The following is a 26,056-nucleotide window of genomic DNA, read 5'->3' as shown; positions in this document are numbered from 1 at the left end:
GTCAATATTAAAGTTATTAAAGTCATTAATCTCTTTCGAATATCTTTGGTTCTTTTCTTCCTTTCCGGAGTTCTTTAACTTTTTTTAGGTAACAGACCAAAAAAAATATATATATATGTATGTATATACACTGTACATATTTTTTTTAAGAAATTCATTATTATATATTTTGTGTAAATATTTTTTTTTTTTCAAAAATAGAATTTTTTCTTTTTTTAATTTAGCCATATTTAATATTTTTTAGTTTACAAAATAAGATCACATGTTTACAAAAAAAACTTTCTCAGAATTTATTTTATTTCTCTAGATCAAATTTTGTTTACCATAATAAGAGTAAATGAATAATCGGTTGAAATTTCTAGACTCCGCCACAACCTTCTTACATTCTATCAATGAAATTATATTTTTAGAAATGATGAACGGAGAAAATATTGCGGTCGTTTCATTCGTTTTACAATGGTAAACATTCGTTCTTTTTACGGTATTACGGTAATATTTATTAAAATAATATTCTTTTAAAAGTAAAAAAAAATAATAAAATCCTCCAAGCTTAACTTATCCGGTTGAGCGACCGGTTTTACTGATTGTCCGTTTGACCATATGTCCCACATGTCTCAATTTCTGAAACTTCTCATTATTCTACAAAAAACCCCCCAAGGAGTTTATGATCTAATTTTTTTTTTTTCATTTATTTATTTATTATTTATTTATTATTTATTTATTTTTTTTAAATGGTCGGTCAAAACGGATGCAACCGTTCGATAAATGTTTCAATTGTTTCATGCCCTGGTTTATACTTTTTTAATATCGATCCGGTTATTGCCGTAATTTTTAATATATGTTTTTAAATATGTTTAATATGTTTAATATATTAATTCGTTAATTCGTTAAATTTGTTAATTCTTTATATGGAAATTTATTATTCTCCAATTTTGAACTACAACACTTTTTGTCACGTTAATGTTGACGTATTTATTGTTAATTTATGATGGTTAATTTCTTAATGTCGTAATGCCGGATCGTAATACCGGGTCGTAAATCGTAATGCCGGCTGGTAGAAAATTTCTTAAAAGTATGAATGTATGATCACCGCCGGGATAAGATTTTATTCTATTTAAAAAAAAAAAAAATTCGAGTCTCCAAAATATTTTATTAAGTACGTTTGCCAAATGTACTGTATAATTTGTAAGCATTGTCGAAATTCTCGACGTCGAAAATACGTCGACATATTTTTATTATGGTTACGCCACAAATACGACATTATAGGCATTACGGCATATGCTGTAATAGTATCGCAGCCGAAATTACATTTCGTCAAGCACCTATAATTTAATTATATTGGTATACAGTTTAATGACACCCGATGATTCATTATAAACAACGGCTAAATTCGTAGTTAAGTTCTCTAGATTCATTTAACAACCGATTTATCATTAGATCATCTAACAATTGGTTTATCCTTAGAAATATTACAACGTTAAAATAAATTACAATGTTAAAATGATTACAACGTTAAAAATGATCAATCGGATTATCATTAACGCGATATCACGATATTTTCTTACAACTAAAAAAAAAAAGTTGACTTACATATATTAAAAAAAGCATTTATTAAATTAAATGATACCAGACTCGCATAGGTAAGACCATACGTCATCTGAAACCTCTAAATAATTTAGATCTAACTCATCTATTTGACCAAAAGTTCACGTATCTAATGTATCCAATGTACATTTCAAATACTTGTTTACTTTTCTTTTTAACTCATGATTTTAACATACGATTAACTGAATTTTAACCTCATGGTAAACTCATAATTGACTCAATGATTAAAATCTAAATTTAACTCATATTACTCAAAACTTATAATAACCTAATTTAGCTCATAATTAATGATCTTCTTTGATATGGATTCCCAATTACATCTTCATATTTTTTAAATTTATAAAATTTTCCCGTAAAAGAAAATTTTCCTCCTGTAACACGATCTGAAACTATTAAAACGAAAGAAACAAAAAATGCGTAACCGAAACGATAGAATTTTTTTTTTTTAAAAAATATTTTTAAGTAAATATTTTCAAATAAAAAAGTTTTTTTTTTAATAAAAATTTACATATCAGATATAAAGTAATAATGATAACGAACCAGCAAGAATATCCAATGCATCCATTAATTCTAACATGACTTCTCTTGGTACATTTAAATAAATTAATTCAACACCATTACTAGGACCAACGCTCATATGTAAATCACTTGAAGTCGAACTTGAAGGAGAGAGAGTATTTCCTTCTCTTCTTTCATTAACCCCACTAACGTTAACTTCATTATTATTATCATCATTATCATCATCATCAGCTTGAAATTTGAATATATCCTTTGCCAAAATGTTAGTACAGGGAGATAATTTATAACCTAAAATCATTCCCATACCAAATTTTGCTTGTTTAATATCACAAGGATTTTCACCTGGTAATAAAATTGTTGGAATATATTCTTTAGTACGCCAACCAAATGGTAATGATGTTGGGAATTTTTTTACAAACATTTCTAAATGTATTGCACAACATGTATCTCCAGGATTTCCCATTAATTCTTCATCTGTAATTGATGATGATGATGATGGTGATGATGATGAAGAATTAATAAGTTGAAGTGTACAAATATTTTCAAATTTTTCAAATTTACTATGAAAATATATTAATTTATGTGCAAATTCCATTTTTAACTATAAAATAGAAAAATATATAATTTTTGAGAATGAGAAAAAAAAAAGAAATTTTTTAAATTTTTTTACAAAAAAAAAATTATAAATTTATAAATTTTTAAATCGATACCGATTTGAATACATTACTTCGAATTTTAAATCATTTCCAAATCTACCATTTATATGATCACCGATCACAACAGGAATTAATATATTCCACTTTTTACATGTTCTTCTTATTCCCCATAAATATTTGTAACTAAGAAAATATTAATTGTTAAATAATAATGTTCTTTATTTGTAATAATTTTCATAATAAAATAATAATAATAATAAAATAATAATATAATATAACTTACTTATTTTCTAGTAATACATAATTGAAAAATTTCAATAATAATTCATTTGGTAATGTAGTTATCATAACTTATTTTTATATAAATAAATAATAATTCTTTTAATAAATAATAATTCTTTTAATAAATAATAATTCTTTTAGGATGAAAGAAAAAAAAACTGAGAAAAAAAAAATTCGATTTCAAACGGCTTTAAATATATGCTAAAATGTTGAACGTGTGACATGTCAGATGATCAATAATGGTAAATAAAGCTCCATGAGCTAAGCCAGATGTTGTAACGTTGACGTTAATTATTTGATTACGGTTAGTACGAAAAAAATTAGATTTACCATACATAGGTTTTAAGTTGGTTTATCGACAACTGTTAGTCATTTAATGATTCGCAGTATAAATAATCAAGAGAAAGAAAAAAAATTTTTTTTTTTATGATCCAAATAAAGATATTGTTTGATCTTCACTTGATTCCCCCAAACAAACAAATGGAAAATTCAAATATTTTTGATGTTAATTTTTTTTTTTTAGTATAATAGTTGTATGTACATAATAATAAAGATCTTTGAAGATATTTGATGATGATGTACTCCAAATAATACAATGATCAGGTATATAAAAAAATCTATTTTTAATATAAATATATAAATGTGATTTTACTTACTATTTGATTATTTGATATGACTGAAATGTAATGAAATGTTTTTTTAATATACTATTGATTTCTTCCAAGTCGGTTTTTTAAAAGATGAAAAAAAAATATTTCACAAAAAGAAAATAAAATAATTAAAATAAAATAAAAAATACATGACCATCCATATATAACTAACACTACAAATACTGAAAACACTACAAATACATCCATATACAGTATATTACTACAAATACTAAATAACCATCCATATATTACTAATACCGAATAACTATCCATATTAATACTAATACTGAATAACTATCCATATATTACTAATACCATATATTACTAATAATACAAATACTGAAATACTTGAATAATTTCTAAATATAAAACAATCGAATTAATGTTTCTAATTAATGCTTTTGTTTTTTTTCGAGAACCGACTTGTAATGATATAAATGCCTGATAAATGCAAACACATTTTACATAGAATTGCTACGATCATATATTGTATTATTATATGATGATGAATTATTATTATTATATGATGATGATGATATGTTATCATTGTCCTGTGATGGTAATCTTCTTATAGGATTATTATAATAAATATTATTATTATTATAATTTTCCATATAAATTTGAGGTTCATTCATAGTTTGTATAGATTCATCATCATAAGCAGTTCCAAATTTATCAACATGTTCAGTTAAAATTGCTTGATCATTATCTAAAGTTTGTTGACTAGAAACTTCACTTTTGTTTTGACCTTGTCTCCAACTTTGTTGTAAAGGTGAAGGTGAAGGTGAAGATCGTTGATTTCTATTAAGAACAGCAAATGTTGAAGATGGCGATGGCATAGGAGTTAATAATACATTTCCATTTGAAATTGGTGATAAAGGTGGAGTTGTAGAATATGGTCTATAATTTGGATTAATATATGCATGTTCAATCTTAATATTTTGACTTGTTTCAACTCTTATTTGAGAATCAAAATCAGGTCCTAATATTTCTGCCACACTTATACTACTATCTGTTTTTATTACATCAAATGGTGTAGAAATAATCCTTTGTTTTGGTGTAAGTGAAAAATCCGGATTAAAAATTGATATTAAACAAATATATAATATAAATTCCCCAAAATTTGCGTTAGCAATTAATAAATCACTTATAAAATCTTTCGTAATTATAAATGATGTTAACATTCCATCTATACTAATTATTATATAACTTATTGACCATATAAAAAGTGATATATTAAACCATAAATTTAAATCTTGAAAATATTTTAATTTTCCACTATTTTGTAATATAGGTCTAGTATTTAAATTTAATAATTTTTCAATACTAATATGTACTCTTAATCCTCCAATAAAACATAATATTAATGCTATTCCACTAGCTGAAAGTCGGGGAACATTTTCCTTATATTTAGGATTTTCAAATAAAGCATCGAAAAGGTAAACAATAATTGGGAAACTAAAAAAAAAAAGAAAAATATTATATATACATATTAGATCCAAAATTTTCGGTTCAAAAATCAAAAAAATAAAAATAAAAATAAAAATTAATTTACATTGGTAATAATAATAAGGCCAATACTAGACATGTCCAATATTCCCATGCTCCAGTTTGTTGTTTCCTAGATGTTTGTTCCATGATATAATTCCAAAATATTTGCGATATAAATAAGCTCGTTCTAATAATAATATAAATAAATAATAAAAAAAAGATTAATATGATGGCGCAGTAACCCTAAATATTTGTCGCACCAAAATCTTTAGCTTAGATTATCCGTTAAATTTAATGTGACACGGAAAAGACCAATTGACAAATGAAAAAATTGTATTTTTATTAACTACTTACATGGTGAAACTTAATGAAATTGAATCTAGGTAATGTGATATATTATATAGCCGTAAATTTTTAAGAATCCAAAATGATTCCGGTTTTTCGATTATTATTGGTTCGGTAAGGTATCCTTCATTAATTTTAATAGAATACAATATAATATCATGTACAAAACGAACAAGTAAAGCTAGTAAGAATGCAAAGGTGAACAGGGAACGAGGTTCAAGTCGAATTAAGCGTAGAAAAGAAACAGGTTCCCAACGATTTGTCTGCCATGTTCGAACGATCATCCTAAAAAAAAATGATTAAAAAAATCTCATGAACTTGTGACTCTCAAATTATTTTTTGATTTTTTTTTTGGTTTTTTTAAAAGTATAAATGAAAATTTGATAGCTTACCAAACTAAAATGAATGGAATATAACATATTCTTGCTATTATAATAAAAGTGAACAAATAAATTTAGTAAATTTTAGTTAAATTATAATTTTCTTTTTATATTAAAGAATGGATCATACCAAGATAACTTGTATCGCTAAAGGTTGGCATTTTTTCACCCTCAAGGTGGCATGAAAATAATGAATAACTTTTGTGTGATAATCCAAAATACAGTTATTAATTTATAAAGATGAAAGGGTACGAAAACTGATTTTTTTTTTAGGGAACAAAGTTCAAAAAAAAAACCAGTTTTAATAGCTCAAAACTCAACGTCAAAAAAGGGACGGCGAATTAAAGAAAAAAAAAAAATTTTAATTTTGAGGATTTTATATAAAAAAAAAATTAAGTCCTACCACAAGACCATAATAGTATTAAGCATGTTTAATGTATAATGATAATCAAATAAACCCTTACAAAAAGAAAATTTTTTTTTTATTTCTAAAATAGTATTGAATTGATGTTAATGTAACCTAATAAAAAAAACAAACAAAAAGTCATGAAGTTGTTATAAAATTATCATGAGAATTCGAAACTCTTTATTATTAGTTATATCCATTTAAAGCATTACATTCTTTTTGGAAACAATCATAAAAATAATAATAATAAATGTTTAATAGAATTATAATCTTATTTAAGTCTCTTCTTTTAATTATATAAATTAGAAATTCGAACCCAGATGATATATTTATAATCTATTTTTGTGTTTTACATTACAGAGTACAACATCAAACACATGCATATACTGTACGGCAGATTAATTATTTCTTAAATTTGTGATTATAAAAAAAAATTATTAGGCCAAAATCATTACCTATTTAGTCTTATCATTATTATTGGGTGCAGAATATCCGAGACCAAGTTCGGGATATTGTAAAGGAATTTTATCCACATATTCCGGAAGCTTGGATAAATCCAAAGGAACAGGCTTTCCCATCCATGCACTTCTGTCACTATGATCTAATACTTCATACTGAGTTAAAGGATGAATAAGTATCGAATGTACCCCATGATGAAGAGCAAACCATGAATAGACTCTAGAGAAATGTTCTTTAGGACACCACACTTCATAAGATCCCTACGAAAATTTAGAATTAGGTTATTAAATTTTAGTAAATAATAAATAATTTTTTAAAAGGTAAAAAACAAACATACGATTGAGTGAGGTCCCCTTGGTGAATCATTATAAGTATCTAACGGAACGGGATGAAAAAATCCTTTCTCGATTAGTTTAAATATCTTTTCCCGTAAAGCAAGAGCTGATGCACGATTTTGTTTATTGTCCTAAATAAAAATTTATTTATTTATTTATTATCTGCATATATATTTTTTATTTTTCATCTTGTAATAAAAAAATACCTGAAGAAAATAAACATGGAAATGATATTCTTTTATTTCTTCAGCTTCTGCTTTTGAAAGCAAGTTATCATCTTCCTCTTTATTAAAATTATTAATCAACATGATATTAGTAATGAGTAGAAGGGGGTGAGGAAAGGTGGGAATTTTATTTACTTGACAGACTTATTTTGACAAACGATAAAAGACACTATTCCTAATTATTTCAATTTCCGGTTTGAATTTATCACATCAATCACCCCGTTACACACGTATAAAAAAAATTAATATTGTATCATAGATACTAAATGATTGGTCAGTCTGAATTTAAATATAAATATTTATTATTTGAAAATAAGGGGTAACGCCTTAGCGTATTAGAAATCGAAATCGATCTAAACTGAAAACGTTAAATCAATGAATTTCCAGAATAAATTATAGTTATTGATGTAATGCAATTAACCACTATATTATTTATGTAAAATAAGTATATTTGATTATTGACTTATTGTCCATTTTTTGTGCGTAACCATTCTTCTCTCAATTTATGATATGTTCTTTTCATACCATACGTAGAAATCCTTATCTGAGAATCAGTACGATCACTAAATGTTAAAAAACATTGTTAATATAATTTTAATAAATCAAAAAAAAAAAAATTATAAAAACTTACTTAGAATAAATTGTTAATGTTCCTCTACCAAACATTAATTGAAAACAACTCCTGTGAAGTTGCAAATCAGTTATTAGTCGAACGTCCTAAACGAAGAAGAATTAGAAGAATTAGAAGAATAGAAGAATTTCATTAATTGAAACTTATTAATTATAATTACGCATATGGATATCACATACTCACCAAAGTTGATTCTGTTGAACCGCAGCATCCTCTAACATAATCAATTCTTTTATTTGTTATTCTCCATTTAACTACGAAATAATTTAAATCAATATTGTCATTTTAACTAACTGAACACAAAATAATTAATAATTACCTGTACTGCAACATAATGGAGAACACATTCCCATAGGCCATGTCGTTCCTTTCCAAATAATGTTCTGTGAAAAAAAAAAACGATGGTAGAAATTTTTTATTATTGAGCAAAAAAAATTCTGAGAGAAATTACTACTAAATTAATTACCTCTCCGTTTTGTAACATTTCCAATCTTAAAAAAAATTTTCTTTTTTTTTTAAAAAAAAAAATAATAATAAATGAAATAAAATAATTCAAAATTTCCAAGAATCGCAGGTATTTATTATAATCCCCTTTTCCGTAAATTCTCGATCGTCCGTTTGAAAGTTATTGTCGGAGCGTCCAAAGATATTCTTATTTTTTAATATTTGTATATCAAAATGATCTTTATGAATTCGGCTGTTTATAATATTTTTTTTTTCTATTCTTGGGTAATTATCACATGAATAAAATTTTAATAAATTATAGAATCATTATATTGTCATTATAGCTTATTTTTGTCGCTCGCGTTGATGCTCGCTTTGAAAAAAAATGTCTCAAATTTAATCGCAGTAAAAAAAAATGTATATATGCATATAATTATTTAGATTTATCATTTTACTTAGTTAAATGAGTAGTTCAATGAGTAGGTTCAATGTTTTGAAATCCACGTGGAATTTATTCATAAAATTGTTGTTTCTTATTCATGCTTAAACGTATAATTAATCATATTTTTGTAACTTACGAGCTTGCTTAGCTTAATTTTAGCTTACTAAAATTGAGGACATAAAATGGGTTCCTTTTCCTTTTTTTTTCTTTCATTTTTTCAATTCTATTTTTTTTTTAAAAAAAAATAAAATTCAACAATTTCCATATATCACTACAACTTTATCAATTCATATATCATCCAATTTTTATCAATTTAACTTCATCAAAACTATAATATGGAAACTATTTCAAAGACTCCTTCTGAACTTACCGAATTTGTTTTACGCCCCAATTTGGGTACCTCGGGTAGACATATTCGTGTTCGTTCTAATTTCTTCGAAATTACAAGTCTTCCCGACATGGAAATTATTCATTATGATGTTACTATCACTCCGGATGTACCTCCAATTTTGAATAGAAAGATTTTTGCAGAGTTTGAAAAACTCAATCTTTCTGGAGCTTTAGGAAATGTTCGATGTGTTTTCGATGGTAAATTTTTAAAATTAAATTTTTGTGTAATCATAAACGTATACATGTTTTTAAACGTTACACTTTAATAGGACGTAAGAATATATTTGCATCTCGACAATTGCCCATTAAAGATTCTCAAGTATTTAAAGTAATATCTTTAAATTTATTTCGAATTTTCTTGAATAAAATTTCATTAATCATGATTTACTAATTATTAGGTCTCTCTCCCGAATAATCAAAATACTTCTGGCAAGCCACTTCCAAAATGTTTTGAACTCAAGGTGAAGAAAGTTGGTAAGATTAATTATGAGGAACTTGTATTATTCCTCGGAGGAAAGAGACAATTGACTCCTAATTGTTTAACCGGTTCGTTTCATTTACGATTTACTGCGCCCTTATTATTTTTGTCGGTGATTACTGATTAAAATTATTATGATATAGCTATTATGGCTCTTGACGTTATTATTCACCATCAACCATCTATGGATTATGTGACGGTTGGTCATTCTTTTTTTACGCCACGAGATTCTCGACCTATTTCTGGAGGCGCAGAAATTTGGCAAGGGTATTACCAATCAGCGCGTCCCACTCAAGGTGAATTTTTAAATAATTCGATTGTTTATTGTTTAAGTCTTGACTAATTTTTGTTTATTACCCTGTTAGGAAAAATGATGATCAACGTGGATCTGAGTGCTACTGCTTTTTATGAACGTGGTCCTCTTTTGTTAATGATTACAAAGTTGCTTGGTCGTAGAACACCTGATGACCTCCGCCGTGGAGTATCTGACAAGGATTATCAAAAAATTGAAAGATCCATCAAGAACTTAAAAATCCGTGTTACACATCGTGGAGAATTAGTATCTAAGAAAAATTTCAAAATATCTAAATTTACTCCAAGTAGTGCAGATAATACTAAATTTGATAGTAATGGAGTTACTATGAGTGTCTCCGAATATTTTCAAAAAACTTATAATAGACGTCTCAATTATTCATTTTTACCTTGCGTTGTTGTTAAAAGAAATATTTATCTTCCAATTGAAATTTGTGAAGTAGTTGAAGTAAGAAAATATTTATTTATTTTTTTTTAATATCATTTAATATTAAAAAACTAATATTTTTAAATATAGGGACAACGTCATATTCGAAAACTAAGTGAGAAACAGACAGCCGATATGATCAAATTCACTTGTCAGCAACCTCATGAACGTGCAAACAAAATAAGACAAGGCCTGGATATATTAAATTATCGCACTAATGAATACCTTAGACAATTTGGTCTTACAGTTAACAATGACATGGTCGTGGTAAGTAATTTTTATAACACATGAATTAATATTCACATGAAATAATTAATCAATTTATTTATATTTTAGCTTGAAGCTCGTGTACTTTCTACCCCTACCATTACTTATCATCCATCCTCACGTGATTTTGCCTTTCAACCACGCGAAGGATCTTGGAATTTGAGAGATAAAAAAGTTGCTGTTGGTGCCACTCTTGGTTCTTGGGCGGTAGTTTGTTTTGGATCAGAACGTGATTCCCCACCCCAAATGATTCAAGCATTTATCAGACAACTTGTTATTACATGTTCTGATACTGGAATGGTACGTAAATATTTGAATTTTTATTGTAATTAAATACTAATTTAAAAAATTACTTTCATTATAGGATATTCCAAATAAAACACCACCTATAATTCATGCGAGCCCACAAGGGGACATTGAGAATATTCTTAAGCAAGCTTGGCTTCGCGCCGGAAATATCTCTAAAGCTCAACCCCAATTGATCTTATGTATCCTTCCCAACATTGGAGTTCCGCTTTACGCGGAAATTAAACGTGTAGCTGATACAGTCATTGGAGTTGCAAGTCAATGTTGTCAAAACAAACACATGATACAGGCAAAAAAGCAGTATTGTGCAAATATCTGTTTAAAAATAAACGTAAAATTAGGAGGAATGAATTCTTTTATCTCTCCATCTCAAGTTCCTTTCATTACTGATCGTCCAACCATTCTTATGGGAGCAGATGTTTCTCATCCAGGACCCGGTAATTATTTTTGTAAAGGATTAAAGAACTTATTTACAATAATTAAATTATCTAATGTATTTCTATCTCCGTCGATTAGGTGACTTAAATCTTCCGTCTATCGCTGCATTATGTGGTTCTATGGATTCTAGAGCTTCAAGATATTCTGCTTCTATCCGAGTTCAGTCCGGTCGTACTGATATTATTGCTGACTTGGGTAATATGGCGAAGGAATTATTAAAAACTTTTTATCAATCTTGTGGTAGAAAACCTGAACGAATTCTTTTTTACCGTGATGGTGTTTCCGAGGGTCAATTCTCTCAAGTTCTAAGGGGAGAGGTTGACGCTTTAAGAGGTAATATAAGAAAAATCAATCCTGTATTATATATTCATTTCGTGTTCATTAATTGTTTATTATCTTATTATATAAATAGCCGCTTGCGCATCTCTTGAACCTGGTTATAGACCAACCATCACATTTGTCATTGTTCAGAAACGTCACCACACTATTTTCTTCCCCTTAGATAAACGCGACGCTGATCGTACTGGCAATTGTCTACCTGGAACCGTAATAGAATCAACAATTACCCATCCTTTTGAATTTGATTTTTGTAAGCTTATCTATAAAGATGTATTCTCTACTCCTTAAGTCTTTCAATGCTTAATTTTTTTTAAAAAAAAATGCTATCATAGATTTGCAAAGTCATCCCGGACTACAAGGAACTTCTCGTTCAACTCATTATCACGTATTGTACGATGAAAATTCATTCTCTTCAGATGGGTAAGAATCAAATTATATATTGAATAATTAAATTTATTTCTTTCAATATTGATTTTTTTTTTCTGATTTTTTTTTAGAATCCAACAGTTATCTAATAACCTTTGCTATATTTACGCGCGTTGCACCAGGGCAGTTTCTATTGTAAATATTTATTCAATAATCCGGTTAAAATACTTGTAATTTTTCGTTAAATTTTCTCCCTTTTTGATTTAGGTACCTCCTGTTTATTATGCACATATCGTGTGTCGACGTGCTAGATTTCATTCTCACGGAGACGATATTGAAATTTCTGAAGGAGGCATTGGAGCCACATCAACTTTTGGTGTGGTTAAACCGGAATTGCAACGGGTACGCTTTAAATATTTCACTTTATATTTCTATTTTATAATACTAATATAATAAATTTTCACCCCCCTTTTTTTAAAAAGGTCATGTATTATATGTAAATATTATTGAAGTTGACCTACTGCAGCGAATTTTGGAAACAATTTCTTTTGTAATTAAAGCACGCATATTTTCTTAGCTTGTAGACAAAAAAAATTTTTGTATAATTTTATGTATATAATAGAACTTTTTGTAAAATAAATTGCACTATTGTAACGTGAAATTTATCTAAAAAAATTTGTTTAAGCCAATGTGCATTTGGATCAGTTGAAATAATCAAATTCGGTAAGAGTTGAAGATCTGGAAATTTTATTTAAAACCTTATCATATTTATTTTTCTCAGGCAGTAATAGAGAATTCAAAGTTTCTTAATGGATACTTTCTTTGGTGCTGCTTGTGTTTTTCCAATATTAAAATCATATTTAAGAATCTTAAGAAAGATCTGTATATAAAAATTTTTAAGAGATTTATTTTTAAACAAAGACTTTAAATAAAACAAAAGTAAATAAAATTATTATAATAAAAAGTTTTTCCTAATAGTGTACGTACATTTTCAACAAATTTGTTCTCCATTTCTAAGCAAACTGAATAACTTTATATAATTTTACTGTAAAGACATCATTAAGGTTTAAATTATTTAAAAATTATTAAGCTTCAAATGTATTTAACCGTATTTAAAGAAAAGATAAAGAAAAAGAATTTAGGGATTCAAAAAGTAATATGATAACTAATTCGTCTCTATACATGTCACAATTAACAATTTAATAGGACGAGAGAAATTATCATCTGTTAATTAAACAATTCGAGCATCATGGAAGATAATTATTATGAATTGGAGGTAGAATAATGATATTTAGATTATTTATTATTTTTAAAGATTTATTACATCAATTAAATCATAATTTTTTTGTTTAGGTGAGACCTGTACTTGAAAATCATCTAATTCGACTTCAAGGACTATGTGCACGATGGGTACGAAAAATTTAAAGTGATCCATTTATTTATTATTTCATGATTGTAAAATTATGATTAATCTTTTTATTTTATAGCGGATGAATTTGTTGGCAATTTCTGACATAGATAAGAACATTATGTTCGTTGCTATGAATGATACGATTTTCGTGCATCGGTTGAATTTTAATGGTAAACCAAGTGAACCTTTCAAGAAATTAAGATATTCTACAGAACCTGATTATACAAACAAGGTTTATAATTTTATTTTATTATTAAGGAATTATTCCGATTTTTTTTTAGACTTTTTTAATATTTATTTTATACATTTATAGAGTCATACAATCAATGCCATTAAGGTTGGTAAGATTGGTAACGAAGAAGTACTTGTTAGCGTTGATGAAGCAGGTGATATCCGTATATGGTTTACGTCTAATCTTGATAAAAATCCAATACAATTTAGGTAAATTTATAAAAATTTATCTGATTTTTTTTTATTTTTATCCTTTTTAACAAGAGACTTGTTAATATATATATATAATAAATATATATATAAATTTTTAAAAAATCATTCATATAATATAGTAATAATGAATCAACATGGGGTATAGCATTACATGGTCCAAAACGTTTATTAGCAGTGAGCTCCAATTCACATGAAATTACAATCTTTAATTTAAAAGAAAGTGGAAAGTTTTTCAACGAATTTGATGATGATGATGATAATTTAGAAAGTTCTGGCGAAGAATCACAAACACCAAGAACTTATGCTTCAGTATTGACAAAGATTTCAGAAAGTGACGCACTTGGTGAGAAAGCAATATCTGTACTTCGAGGTCATGAGCACAATATTCCCAATATATGTTTTAGTGCGTGCGGCCGGTTTTTGGTTTCATGTAGTATCGATTCTACATGTCGAGTTTGGAATATTAAAACGGGGGAATTAATGCAGAAGAAAATATTAACAGGAGATTGGTCTGATTTGAATGATAATGATGAGTGGTATGGACTTTTTTAAAAAAATTAGTTATTTAATATATATAAAAAAATTCAATAATTAAATAAAAAAAAAATTAATATAAAGTATCTTGGACTTTTATCTTGATTTCTTTTTATAGGGGCTGGACAGCAAATTTTGTTCCTAAATCTGCTTTCAAAACTGTTTCTTCAAATTGTGAAGAGCTTCAACATCTGATTTCAAATCCGGAGAGCATTCCATCGTCTCCTCGGTCTGTTGAGACAATGGATTCACTTAATCTTTATCGTCAGAATTTAAGACGTAACTTGTCTGGACAAAGACCGAATGTACGAGCTCCAGAGGATTTATATAGGATTATTATCAGTAGAAATTTAAGAATTAGAAACAGAGAATATGAGGATGGTTATATAGAAAATGGAGCTCATTCTGAATCAGGTACAGAAGAGGAATCAACCGATGACGCTTCAGAATTAGAATCAAATGAAGGTGATTCAGAGTTGGAATTGAGTGAAGATGATACGGAAGTGGGATCGAATAACAATGACCAACATGAATATAATGAGCATTCTCTTAATCGTGAACGCTTAACAGAAATTGAAGGGAGTGCCACTCCAGCTTATTATGATCGTGCTGAATCAGCAACTCCCGTCGTGGAGAATTATACGGAAAATAATCCAGATTATAGATGGTCAGTTGGACACGAATTAAATATCTTGAATAATAATCATGAACAAAATGAGAATAATTCATCCTCAATACCGGAAAGAGAGAATCACAATGAGGAGAGATCCGAGGAGATAATTGAGGAGAGATCAAGCCAGCCTACTCAAAGTAATACAAATACTTATGAATCTCCTGCATATCCTTTATATTCTCCAAGGTCATATACCGTTTCAGAGGATTTAACTCCAGTTTCATCGCATAATACTAGCTTTTCGCCCGAATTATCAGGTAATCTGAATAATGTTTCCCAAAGTAACTTACCAGATTCTTTTACTGGTTCGTCGCTTGTATATTATCATCAAAATTCTCAATTTTCATCATTTTCACCCATAAATCCGACACATCTTCCAACATCCCCTACTTTTTCTCCTCAATTCTCACCTCAATATGTTCCTACTACTTCTACACAAGTTTCACCTTTTTCGCAACATTATTCATCTACTTCTCCACCTACTTCTCCACATTATTCTCCAACATCGCCCTATTATACATACTTGCCAACATCTCCGCAATATTCATCTACTTTTTCTACTTTTCCACCATCTTATAATACTTCCCCTCAATATGCGACACAATATCCGTCACATAATTCTTCAAATTATTCACCATCATCTCCACATTTTTCTCCCATATCGCCTGAACATATTGATCATCCTTCGTGGTTTTCAAACATACATCACTCATACTCACCAATTGTTTTGCAACATTCGTCTTCTTCAGTGTCTCCGACTTATTCTCCAGTATCACCGGAATATATTCCAGCGAACCGCGAACTATCTCCGTATCACTCGTATATAGAGGAATCTATCGAAGATGTTATAAATGGTTTACGGCAGGAATCGTCATTATCTAGTCCAAATAGTCCAAATATAAGACATGATTCATCGCCCGAAAGGCATGAAATTGAACCGATTTCTCAGTCAGATCACTTAGATTTGCATGATAATGATACCATATGTTCGCATGACTCGCTTACGATTGATTCGCCTTTACCTTCATCATCACGTGAAAGTAGTGTCAATAACATAGATTCCCCATTAAGGACTTCAAATGATTACTATATCCGATCTCATGTTCGTATACAACCGCTTGGCTCATCTCAGTCGGATTGTTGTCCAGATTTAGGATTACCTGATGAACTTGTCCTTTACACAACAAAATATGATTTACTATTGCTTGACCCTAAACTAAATTTGAAAATTTTGCGTACTGAAAAAGACCTAGTACATAGAGTAGATACAAGACGTTACCCAATTCACTTAGATTTTGATCGATTAAATATGGTTGAGGTTCGATTAAATTCTCTTCGTTTAAATTGTTCAAAATCAATTATTTTCTATAATAGAAATTAAGACTAACAATAATTATATAAATTGTCTATTAATAGGTGATTCCAGAACTTTCACTCATGATAGTAGCTAGTCAACAAGGAAAGGTCGCGTTAACTAGACTCATTAGGTATGAAATTAATTAACAATTTTTTGTATATTTTAAAATTAGTTAACTTTTTTTCGTTCGTTTAGAATCGTTTGTGATGATGGGGAGGAAAATTATTATTTACACCCAGAAAAATATCTTCCAAACACGATAATGAATACACCATTATTAGGTAAGTAAAAAGAACAAATTGTTTTTATTATTATTATTATTATTAAATTTATTGTCAATCTCTCATCATTATTTTTTATACAAAAGGTATGTTCGTTGCTAAACACAATAAACTTCAAGATCCTGCCTTGTTTTATTATCGGTTATATCTAATGTATATTAATGGTACAATGTTTTGTTATGAGATACGAAGAAAGAAAGAAACAAACCCTTTGAGAATGGATAATATTTATATATAAGTTCTTCATTAAATAATTAATTTTTAATTTATATTAAGAATATGAAAAAAAATGAAACAAAGAAAAAGATTATTGTAGTTGTAATTTCATTTATAGTAACCTTTAGTAACTTGCTTTTATTTATCTTGATCTAAAAATTAGTATTAAATTTATATATTATATATATTATGAAAAATTATATAAATATCTATACTTTTTATATTGTAAAAAAAAAAATTAAAAATTAAGTATAATAATATATATATTTATTATCATTTGATTTTTTTTCTCTAAAAAAGGTATTCTCAAAATAAATGTAAATTATAATAGATGAACATATTTACAATAATATAAAATAATAAAATGAATTATAAAAAAAATGCGTTATAAAATAACAATGTCCAAAAATAAATAAATTTGAAAAGAATAAATATACAATATTAAAACAACTAATTAATCAATGAGCCACCATTTAACTACTCCGGTAGTACCCAAAACAGGATGAAGCAAAACGTAAGTCAAAAAATATTCCATATCTTTACGACGTTTTTCAATAAATTCAGGCACAAATTTACCCACAATTTTTTTAGGTGGTAAATTTGGTATAAGTTTACGATATTTGGGCTGGGCTTTAATAAGTTGTGCCCGTAATTTAACAAAATCGGAATACCTTTTTCTTACTACAAATTCCTTTTTTTTAAAAAAAGAAAAAGTTAAAATAAATTTAATAAATTTATAAATTAAATTGATGATTGAAAAATTATTAATTCTTACATCTGGGCATTTAATCGTACAAGTGTATACAACATATGAACCGATTCCTGTTCCTATTCGTATAGGATTACTGACAGTTACATTTTCGACTAGATTACTTGATCTGCTACAACGATCTAAGCTAATCTGAAAAGGTTGTGGTGAAGATGGTGGTAGTGAATCGGAAGGAGCAAAAGACGTATCGGAAAAATTGTCATCATAATCACTCTATAAATAAAAGAAGTAATTAGGCGCTGTTGTTTACACATTTTTTAATTTACAATACTATACCACTATACCATATGTGAATATGAATCATCTTCAATCGTATTAAGAGTAGTCGGTAGGGAATAAATAGAACTTGTTCGCTTTAAAATATTATAATTATGTGTAAAAGACGATAATTCTTTAATTCGTATATCTCCAAAGTTAGATTCTTGACTTTCAACAGCATCAACAAACTCATCATCCAGTTCATCATTCTCATGAATTATTAATTGAGACAAGTGTTTTGCAGCAGATAAATCACTCTCCTTTGTAGCTTCAGTAGACCAGAATGGAACACGTGCAGTGTTTGTAGTGTTTGTGCAAATTTGATCTGATGAAATGAAAGTAGTTGTGGAAGATTTTGAAGGAGATTTTTTTAAACCAAGATTTGCAACGAACAAATGGGCAGCTGATGCATTTTCTGAGTCCATTGTACGACCCCTTATTGTATTTGTTTCTGTGCAACTATCATGAATTGTCTCTGAAAGATCCTCTAGATCATGATCACTATGAACGATAATACTAATAGATCTATCTTTGGAGTTATTACAGTGAGGAGGTTGTAGTGTTTGTGGTATTTCGCGATGAATACGGTTTCTATATACAATATTTTCAGATGATGGTGGTTCCTTATAATGTTCATACGAATTAGATTTTTGTTCAAGGGCCGGATTTTCAGTGGATGCGACTAGAAACAAAAAAAAAATATATTTTTAAAAATTTCGACTGAATTTTCACGAGATTTGCTACAAAAAGTTAATCTTACTTTCAATTCCTTTTTTCAAAAGTAAGTGTAAACTCTCCATTGTGTCTTGGACGTAATCAAACCAATTACTAGATAGATTATCTCCATAATTTTCAATTTTTTCTTTAATTTCCGTTAATTCACCAATAACAGCTCGAATCTCACGACGTACTTCTAAGACTATTAATTTTCGATAAACATAAAATCAATAAAGATTATTTAAAAGCTAATCATACTATAAATTTTCATTAGTGAGAATGGGAATAAATTGTAAACCGTTATATTCGTGTATAATAAATATTTACCTTGTAAGGATTTTGAGGCTAGAGCTATGTCATAAGACAAATCATTCAAGTCTTCTTCGCAATCGCTCTTTGCTAAAGTTTTTTTTCGGATAAGAGTATCAGACTGTTTTTGTAGCAATACTAAATATATTGAAAATAAAAAGTCATTAGAACTCCCATTCTAACAAAAATACAATTTTGAGAACGAGACTTACAAGTGACATGACCGGATAAATCCAAAAGATCTTGTACTTGACTTTGCAAATCCATATATAATGATAATTTTTTAGAAACAAATTAAAGAAAACCGATTATTGGAAGTTACGGAAGGGATAATGTTTTAACGACGGGCCATATTGTCGTACATTAAAAATATGGTGTAATACATTTTTGGAAATAAATTCCCCTTGTTTGTTCAACGCATACATCACAACATAAACGAATTTTTATCGTAAGTGCAACAATGTATAAGCTAAATTTAATCTTGCATGCGGAGAAATTGAAAAAAGATGACATATTGGTGTGGAGTAAAAATTTAGTTACGCCAAATTTGCGGAATTACTTTATTATTTTCGGCTAAAATACCGGCGCTGTCAAAATAATAGCGATCAGCAATATACATCAAAAACGGGCAGTTAATGGAAGTGATGGATGAATTATTAATCATTACGTATAAATCTTTACCATTTTGACCCAAACTAATCCATACCACCATCCGAAATAAGTAACATAACGTCATTTTCACCTGGTAAATTTAAGATGATTTTGTAAGATTAGATTTAAGTAAGATATTACTTTTTCCACTTGCATTGTTAAAAATAATTAATAATTAAATTAATTTTTACATTATGATTTAATTTTAAAATATTTGTTATAAAGTCTCAAAATAATCCTAACATTTATTCTGTGAATCACATTTCTAAAAAATGAATGTCACAGGCGCAAAAATCTGTGATGAGGGGCCTCATCCAGAAACCCGAGATATCGTTTTACCAAATCAAACTGAATCAGTTTCTCAAATTGCCGTTGATGTAAGTTTTTAAGTAGTCTTTATTTATTATTGTGAACTTATCCTAAATTTATATTTTTAATTCACATACTTTCGGATCATATAATAGATTGGTGGTTCTTTAGCTAAAGTAGTTTATTTTTCAAATATTTCCAAAGGTGGAAGATTGAATTTCATTAAATTTGAAACCGAAAAAATTGATGAATGTATAGATTTTATAAGAAATTTGATCGCTGCAAGAAGAAATCCCGATTCATCCGATTTAAATTTAAAAAAAAGAATAGTTATTAAAGCCACAGGTGGTGGTGCTCATAAATTTTATGATGCTTTTATTGATAAGTTAAAAGTTAAAGTGGAAAAGGAAGATGAAATGGAATGTTTAATTACTGGTAAAAAAATATTAATGTCTAATTATATATGAAAATTCAAAGTATTGAATTTTTTGTTATATAAATTATTTTAGGATTGAATTTTTTGATCTCTGAGATTCCATATGAAGTTTTTACATATAATGAGAATGATCCTATGTGTTTTGAAGATACTCCAAATCCAACGAATATGTTCCCGTATATGGTAACTTTTTTAGTCACATTTGATTTGAGAGGGCATGATTAATAAAATTTGTAATTTATTTATTTATAAGCTTGTAAATATCGGATCTGGTGTAAGGTAAATGTTAATTTAATTTTATATTTCATTGCAATATATTTACTAAATCCCATTAATTATTAGTATATTAAAAGTAACTGAATCTAATAAATTTGAGCGTATTTCTGGTACTTCGGTAAGATTTAAAAATAGTCATTTACTAAAGTTGTCTACAAACATTTTTTTATAACTAATTTTTTTTAATTAGTTAGGGGGAGGTACACTTTGGGGCTTATTATCTTTATTGACTGGAGCTAAATCTTTTGACGGTATGTTATTTGAAACTTAAATGTAATGTTTAAATTTGATTGATTATGCATTTAGCTAATTAATTACAGAAATGTTGGAATTAAGCAAACACGGTGATAACACGAATGTGGTAAGTTTATTTTTTTGGTCTTAATATATATGAAATGAATTATAATTAATTAATTAATTTAATTATATATATATATTTTTAGGATATGTTAGTTGGTGATATTTATGGATCAGATTACAATAAAATTGGGTTAAAGTCTACAACAATTGCCTCTTCCATGGGTAAAGTGTTCAAAAAGAATATTAAGCAAAGTGTTGGAAATTTCAGAAGTGAGGATATTTCGAAATCTTTATTATATATGGTGAGGTAAAGTGTTGTTCTAGAACCGTATATTATTTTTCAATTATTGTTTTAATTTTTAATATATATACGATGCAGTAATAATATTGGACAAATAGCATATTTAAATGCTCAAGCTCATGGATTGAAGAGAATTTATTTTGGTGGATGTTTCATAAGAGGTAAGTCACTTTCTTTACCTCGTGTTTTTTTTTTAAAAAAAAAAATTATTTTACACATGACTTTTGTAGGGCATCCGATTACAATGAATACGTTATCTTATGCCATCAACTTTTGGTCACAAGGAACGATGAAGGCATTATTCCTTCGTCACGAAGGATATCTTGGTGCGGTTGGGGCTTTTCTTCAATATAGAACAAAACAACGTTCATATTCATTCTCAGAAATCTTCACTGTTCCACAAATGATTACAGAAAATTCTGTTAATGCTTATGGAATTTTGGAAAGCACTTCAACGAAATTGGTAGCATTTCCAAAGTTAGAGAATCTGGACGAATATCAACCAGATACATTACAATTAACAGATTCAACAGCTCAAAAATATTGGATTGATGTATTAGAGAGGAACCTTCATAGTCTTGTTGAATTGGCTAAAGAATGGACTTCAGATAGCGAAAATGACGGACAAAATCAAGATGTCCAAAGTAGGGCATCTTCTTTTGATACATTATTTAGAGGCCATTTAGCAAGATTAAGAGACCAACCTAATATGTATGGAGCTTTGACGGTTCGAAGCCTTTTAAACCTTCGGGAACAATGTTTACATGAACTAGGATTTCCTGATATTTTTTCTAAAGTCAAAGCCGCAGAAAATAAATCAGCACTACATAAGTTGCCAGGATTATTAAAAAAAGTGGATTCTTTACAATCATTGGAAGATAAAATTGAGTTATTGATAGATAATATTCTGGCTGGAAATATGTTTGATTGGGGATCAAGCCAAATAGTGAAACTGATAAAAGATGGAGAGTTATCCTTTGAAGCAGCTAAAGAAAAAGCAAATAAACCCGATAAGTTAAATCATACAAAAAAATTTATAGAAAGAATTATTAGTAAAAATAAGCCTCCTCTTAAGAAAGCTGTTATCTTTGTGGATAACTCTGGCGCTGACATAGTCTTAGGTGTAATACCTTTTGCTAGATTTTTAGTGTCATTAGGAATGGATGTTATATTGGCTGTTAATAGTCATCCCGCTATAAATGACATTACTGTAAGTATTATCCTTGATTATTAAATTATTAATTATAGATTACTAATTTGTATAGTTTGAAGAATTATCAGAAGTGGTAGCATCTATAGCAGAATTGGATAGTCTAGTAGCAGCAGCTTGGGCATCTAAAAAAATATCAGTTATGGAAACGGGTAGTGCAAGTCTCTGTTTAGATTTGAGAAGGATTAATGAGGATTTAGTTGAAGCTTGTCAAGATGTTGATTTAATTGTATTAGAGGTACTTAATTTATAATACATATATGTATATTTTAAATTTTTTTGCTTATATACTTTTTTCGTTATTTATAGGGAATGGGAAGAGCAATTCATACAAATTACAACGCAAAGTTTACATGTGAATCACTTAAAATAGCTGTTTTTAAAAATGCTGCTACAGCTACAGAATTGGGTGCTCATATGTATGACGCTATAGTTTTGTATGAAGAAGGAAATAACAATAAACCAAGTAGCATTGCTGAAAATGTTACTAATAGTAAAGAAAATAGTAATAATAGTGAAAATACTGTTAGTAATGGGATTGATTAATTTATTAGAATAATTTGATTTTGGAATATGTAATATTTTTGTAATGTATTAATATTCTTGTCTCGTTACGAAACTTCAATTCAAAATTACATACAGTGATCATTTGCTCTTAATAAATTACACATGAAGTATATCTAAAAAAAGGTTATTAATAGAGAATGAGCATATTAACATTTTTATAAAAATGCAGGAATTTAACAAGCTGTCGCAGGTGTTTGTTTCAAGTACTGATTTTATTCTCTATTAGCACGCCTTCATATCTATATCAAAATGATTTAGAAAAAGGAGCAGAATAAAATTATATTAGTTGCTAAAGCGACTACGCGTGATGAAATTAAGCATCTATAATATAATAATATCAATGTCTTTATCAGAAAATTGGTTTGATTCACATAATATACCAACCAATGTAATCCTGGGGACATTCCATATAATATTTGAGTTTTAAAAATAGCATAGTACTGCATTGTAATATAAACCATCATTCTGGAACACATCCATTACTAATTTCTATCAATGTAACAATTATGAAAAATTGGCCACAAGGTCACTTATTGAAAATAAATTACATAGATTTGTTTACAAAGTGAAATGGTGTTTCTATACGGATCACGCCAGTTTTTCATTTGTCTAAGCTAACTACACTATCACATAAACCCAATATTGATTCCTTCCAGTTTTCATTCGTCCCAATCGTATATATTCTGGATATAATAAAAATGGGTGTTATGCCGTTATACGAGGTAGTGGCAGAAACAAATTAACGTTAACCTTCTTAGTCTCTCGCCATTTACGTAATGTCCTGTTCTGCTTCAAGTTATGGGTTGAAGAAAAATAACAGTAAAGTGTAATTTAATCTACATATTTTTTACTATATTCGTACGACATCTGATGTCGCAAATCAGCATGAACTAATCAAGGTCACAGTAACACTGGGCTAACAATATCCTACCTCGCCCGTTTATACGGACTCTGCAGCCGATCCTGGAAAGTGGGCTTCACAGATATGAATTTTAGACGATTCAATGGAAATTGGAAATTGATTTTGATACTAAATTTTGATTATTGAAATATAATAAAATGGCGTATAATAAGTTTGAAGGGAGTGCTCTAATTTTTATCGCTATCTATGATTTTCGAAATAAAATTAACCGATTCCCACATACATATTCTGATTCTTCTTACAAATTGTGTAATCTTATTAATTAGTTGCTAGTATATGCCTGGCAGAAGTTTCCAAATTTCTAAAGCAAGGCTAAAATTTTACAATATGACTGGCTTTTACCAGTCGATCCAAAACTTGCGAGAGAAAAGAAAAAAAGTATTAGTGTGTTGAAAGTATCAATGTGAATTTCGACGTGCACAGTACTTATTTATGATGGCGTATCAACCGTACGATAATATTTTTTTTGTGAAAAGAATGATACCGTATATAATAATGCGGGCGTGAAAATCGTGAAATTTTATCAGAAAAACCTTGGTTTTTGTTTTGTAATATCTCTCCTTTCAGGACTTGTATATTGAGCAACATATTAAAGTACTTGAGTGAACAATTGGAATAGTTACCAAATCCTTCCCTGTGTATACGCATAGTCGCATACATTAAATACTACATCATAAATGGGTTATTTTTCAAGTAGGGAGGAAAAAGTTTCCATTATAGTAAATATGCTACTTGAGTAGCACATTTTTATATTAATGTGAAAACCAGTTAGTATTAAGTTGTATATGCATTTGCTACATACTTCAAAATTATATTATTATATTATATTATTATATTATATTATTATAAATATTTAAAATGGTCATATAATTCTTTTCTCTTTAACTTTTTCAGTTTTTCTTCTACGTTCTAACAAAACTTCATTCACTTTGGCACCAACATCTTTGCCACGGTCATCATTATGATTATGTTTATGTCGAATATGTTTAGCTGCTTTGGTAATTAAAGAACGAATTTCCTGTAAAAATTATAAAGAAGCATTAATACTTTTCATTGGTCAATTTTTAACATCTGTTTTTTAAACGCTTACTTGACTTTTTCTTGAAGGGTTTAACCTATAAAGCAAGTTGGTATTAGTATTTGTATTAGGCTATAATTTTACTTTATGCAAACTTACGTCATGGACTCGAATGCTTTAAATGAAACACGCCATCTCTTTTCTTTGCTGGTTTCTTGTAATCCTTCAAGGTATGAGCTAATTCTTTCTCTTTGCTCTTGACTTGCTCTACAAAAAAAGATACCGTTAGCAAAAATGATGAAAAGAAATAATAATAACCAAATAACCAAATAATTTACCTTACTGGATCAAAGTTTCTAGCCTTGCATTTTTCTGGATCTAAGTACGTTTCACCATATTCATTAGTCATTAAACAGGCTTCGTATACATCAACTGCATTTCAAAGGCTTGGTAAGTTATTTCTTAAAAAACAAGGCGATAATGTAATATTTACAATAAGTAGTCTTACCAGTTGATTTTTCGTGCGACATTGTTTTTATAGGAAAAGAAGAATTAATATTTAATACTATTGTATAAGTATTGAAATTGGATTAATTGAAGGAATTTATATTTTTAATTTGAAGATTCTTGGCATATTTGATATTCATTCAGCATTTCAGCTTGTTTATCAAGACATGCTCATATCATTTGACATGATGATTCTGATTGCCATTTTGGAATGCATTTTAATGGTTATTTATCCCATTTTTAACCAATTATACCACTTATTTTAGAATCCAAATGCTTTTTCTTTTTCATTTACAAATTTGGATTTCATTTACAAAATTTGTTTTATCTTTTTCATTTACAAATTTGGTTTATTTATTTTTTTTTTCATTTACAAATTTGTTTTATTTATTTATTTA

At 28.1% G+C, this 26,056-nt stretch overlaps 8 protein-coding genes across 9 annotated transcripts; 2 read left to right on the top strand and 6 right to left on the bottom strand.

The window, feature by feature from the left end:
• Window positions 1-1,586: 1,586 nt before the first annotated feature.
• OCT59_022248 (uncharacterized protein) lies at window positions 1,587-3,207 on the bottom strand. Of its 2 annotated transcripts, XM_066144693.1 has the most exons (4): window positions 3,064-3,207; window positions 2,852-2,963; window positions 2,146-2,725; window positions 1,587-1,994 (listed from the first exon to the last, which is right to left on the bottom strand). In XM_066144693.1, the coding sequence occupies exons 1-4, from the start codon at window positions 3,126-3,128 to the stop codon at window positions 1,879-1,881; spliced, it is 873 nt and encodes a 290-aa protein (XP_066006129.1). In that variant the 5' UTR covers window positions 3,129-3,207; the 3' UTR covers window positions 1,587-1,878. The 2 variants fall into 2 exon arrangements, with proteins under 2 accessions (XP_066006129.1, XP_025166601.2); XM_025322304.2 differs by lacking the exon at window positions 1,587-1,994 and having other exon boundaries at window positions 2,053-2,725.
• A 473-nt stretch (window positions 3,208-3,680) lies between these two features.
• OCT59_022247 (uncharacterized protein) lies at window positions 3,681-6,262 on the bottom strand. The gene is made up of 5 exons (XM_025334113.2): window positions 6,059-6,262; window positions 5,941-5,974; window positions 5,558-5,833; window positions 5,268-5,390; window positions 3,681-5,170 (listed from the first exon to the last, which is right to left on the bottom strand). The coding sequence occupies exons 1-5, from the start codon at window positions 6,087-6,089 to the stop codon at window positions 4,174-4,176; spliced, it is 1,461 nt and encodes a 486-aa protein (XP_025166604.2). The 5' UTR covers window positions 6,090-6,262; the 3' UTR covers window positions 3,681-4,173.
• Window positions 6,263-6,590: 328 nt separating this feature from the next.
• Window positions 6,591-7,472, bottom strand: OCT59_022246 (uncharacterized protein). Its single transcript, XM_025308698.2, has 3 exons — window positions 7,335-7,472; window positions 7,131-7,259; window positions 6,591-7,053 (listed from the first exon to the last, which is right to left on the bottom strand). The coding sequence occupies exons 1-3, from the start codon at window positions 7,434-7,436 to the stop codon at window positions 6,790-6,792; spliced, it is 495 nt and encodes a 164-aa protein (XP_025166605.2). The 5' UTR covers window positions 7,437-7,472; the 3' UTR covers window positions 6,591-6,789.
• A 343-nt stretch (window positions 7,473-7,815) lies between these two features.
• Window positions 7,816-8,467, bottom strand: OCT59_022245 (uncharacterized protein; the record flags this gene model as incomplete). The annotated part of the gene is made up of 5 exons (XM_025328445.1): window positions 7,816-7,915; window positions 7,984-8,069; window positions 8,167-8,237; window positions 8,303-8,366; window positions 8,450-8,467. 5 exons carry the CDS (start codon window positions 8,465-8,467, stop codon window positions 7,816-7,818), a joined length of 339 nt encoding a protein of 112 aa, XP_025166606.1.
• Window positions 8,468-13,441: 4,974 nt separating this feature from the next.
• Window positions 13,442-17,335, top strand: OCT59_022244 (uncharacterized protein; the record flags this gene model as incomplete). Its single annotated transcript, XM_066144692.1, has 9 exons — window positions 13,442-13,468; window positions 13,546-13,602; window positions 13,680-13,835; window positions 13,917-14,044; window positions 14,167-14,583; window positions 14,700-16,572; window positions 16,671-16,741; window positions 16,807-16,892; window positions 16,979-17,335. The coding sequence occupies 9 exons, from the start codon at window positions 13,442-13,444 to the stop codon at window positions 17,128-17,130; spliced, it is 2,967 nt and encodes a 988-aa protein (XP_066006128.1). The 3' UTR covers window positions 17,131-17,335.
• Window positions 17,336-17,353: 18 nt separating this feature from the next.
• OCT59_022243 (uncharacterized protein) lies at window positions 17,354-19,506 on the bottom strand. The gene is made up of 6 exons (XM_066144691.1): window positions 19,374-19,506; window positions 19,180-19,299; window positions 18,896-19,054; window positions 18,162-18,817; window positions 17,884-18,090; window positions 17,354-17,799 (listed from the first exon to the last, which is right to left on the bottom strand). Exons 1-6 carry the CDS (start codon window positions 19,426-19,428, stop codon window positions 17,563-17,565), a joined length of 1,434 nt encoding a protein of 477 aa, XP_066006127.1. The 5' UTR covers window positions 19,429-19,506; the 3' UTR covers window positions 17,354-17,562.
• Window positions 19,507-20,066: 560 nt separating this feature from the next.
• Window positions 20,067-23,326, top strand: OCT59_022242 (uncharacterized protein). Its single transcript, XM_025322307.2, has 12 exons — window positions 20,067-20,189; window positions 20,277-20,556; window positions 20,631-20,740; window positions 20,811-20,836; window positions 20,900-20,951; window positions 21,024-21,084; window positions 21,154-21,194; window positions 21,277-21,440; window positions 21,513-21,595; window positions 21,665-22,644; window positions 22,700-22,882; window positions 22,954-23,326. Exons 1-12 carry the CDS (start codon window positions 20,085-20,087, stop codon window positions 23,188-23,190), a joined length of 2,322 nt encoding a protein of 773 aa, XP_025166610.1. The 5' UTR covers window positions 20,067-20,084; the 3' UTR covers window positions 23,191-23,326.
• Window positions 23,327-24,995: 1,669 nt separating this feature from the next.
• OCT59_022241 (uncharacterized protein) lies at window positions 24,996-25,681 on the bottom strand (the record flags this gene model as incomplete). The annotated part of the gene is made up of 5 exons (XM_025311966.1): window positions 24,996-25,151; window positions 25,224-25,248; window positions 25,311-25,418; window positions 25,490-25,583; window positions 25,660-25,681. The coding sequence occupies 5 exons, from the start codon at window positions 25,679-25,681 to the stop codon at window positions 24,996-24,998; spliced, it is 405 nt and encodes a 134-aa protein (XP_025166612.1).
• Between the last annotated feature and the right edge of the window lie 375 nt (window positions 25,682-26,056).

Source organism: Rhizophagus irregularis, chromosome 31 (assembly GCF_026210795.1).
Source record: "Rhizophagus irregularis chromosome 31, complete sequence".
Taxonomy (NCBI): domain Eukaryota; kingdom Fungi; phylum Glomeromycota; class Glomeromycetes; order Glomerales; family Glomeraceae; genus Rhizophagus; species Rhizophagus irregularis.
The sequence above is the reverse complement of the archived record's forward strand: the minus strand, read 5'-3'. Positions and strand labels throughout refer to the sequence as shown.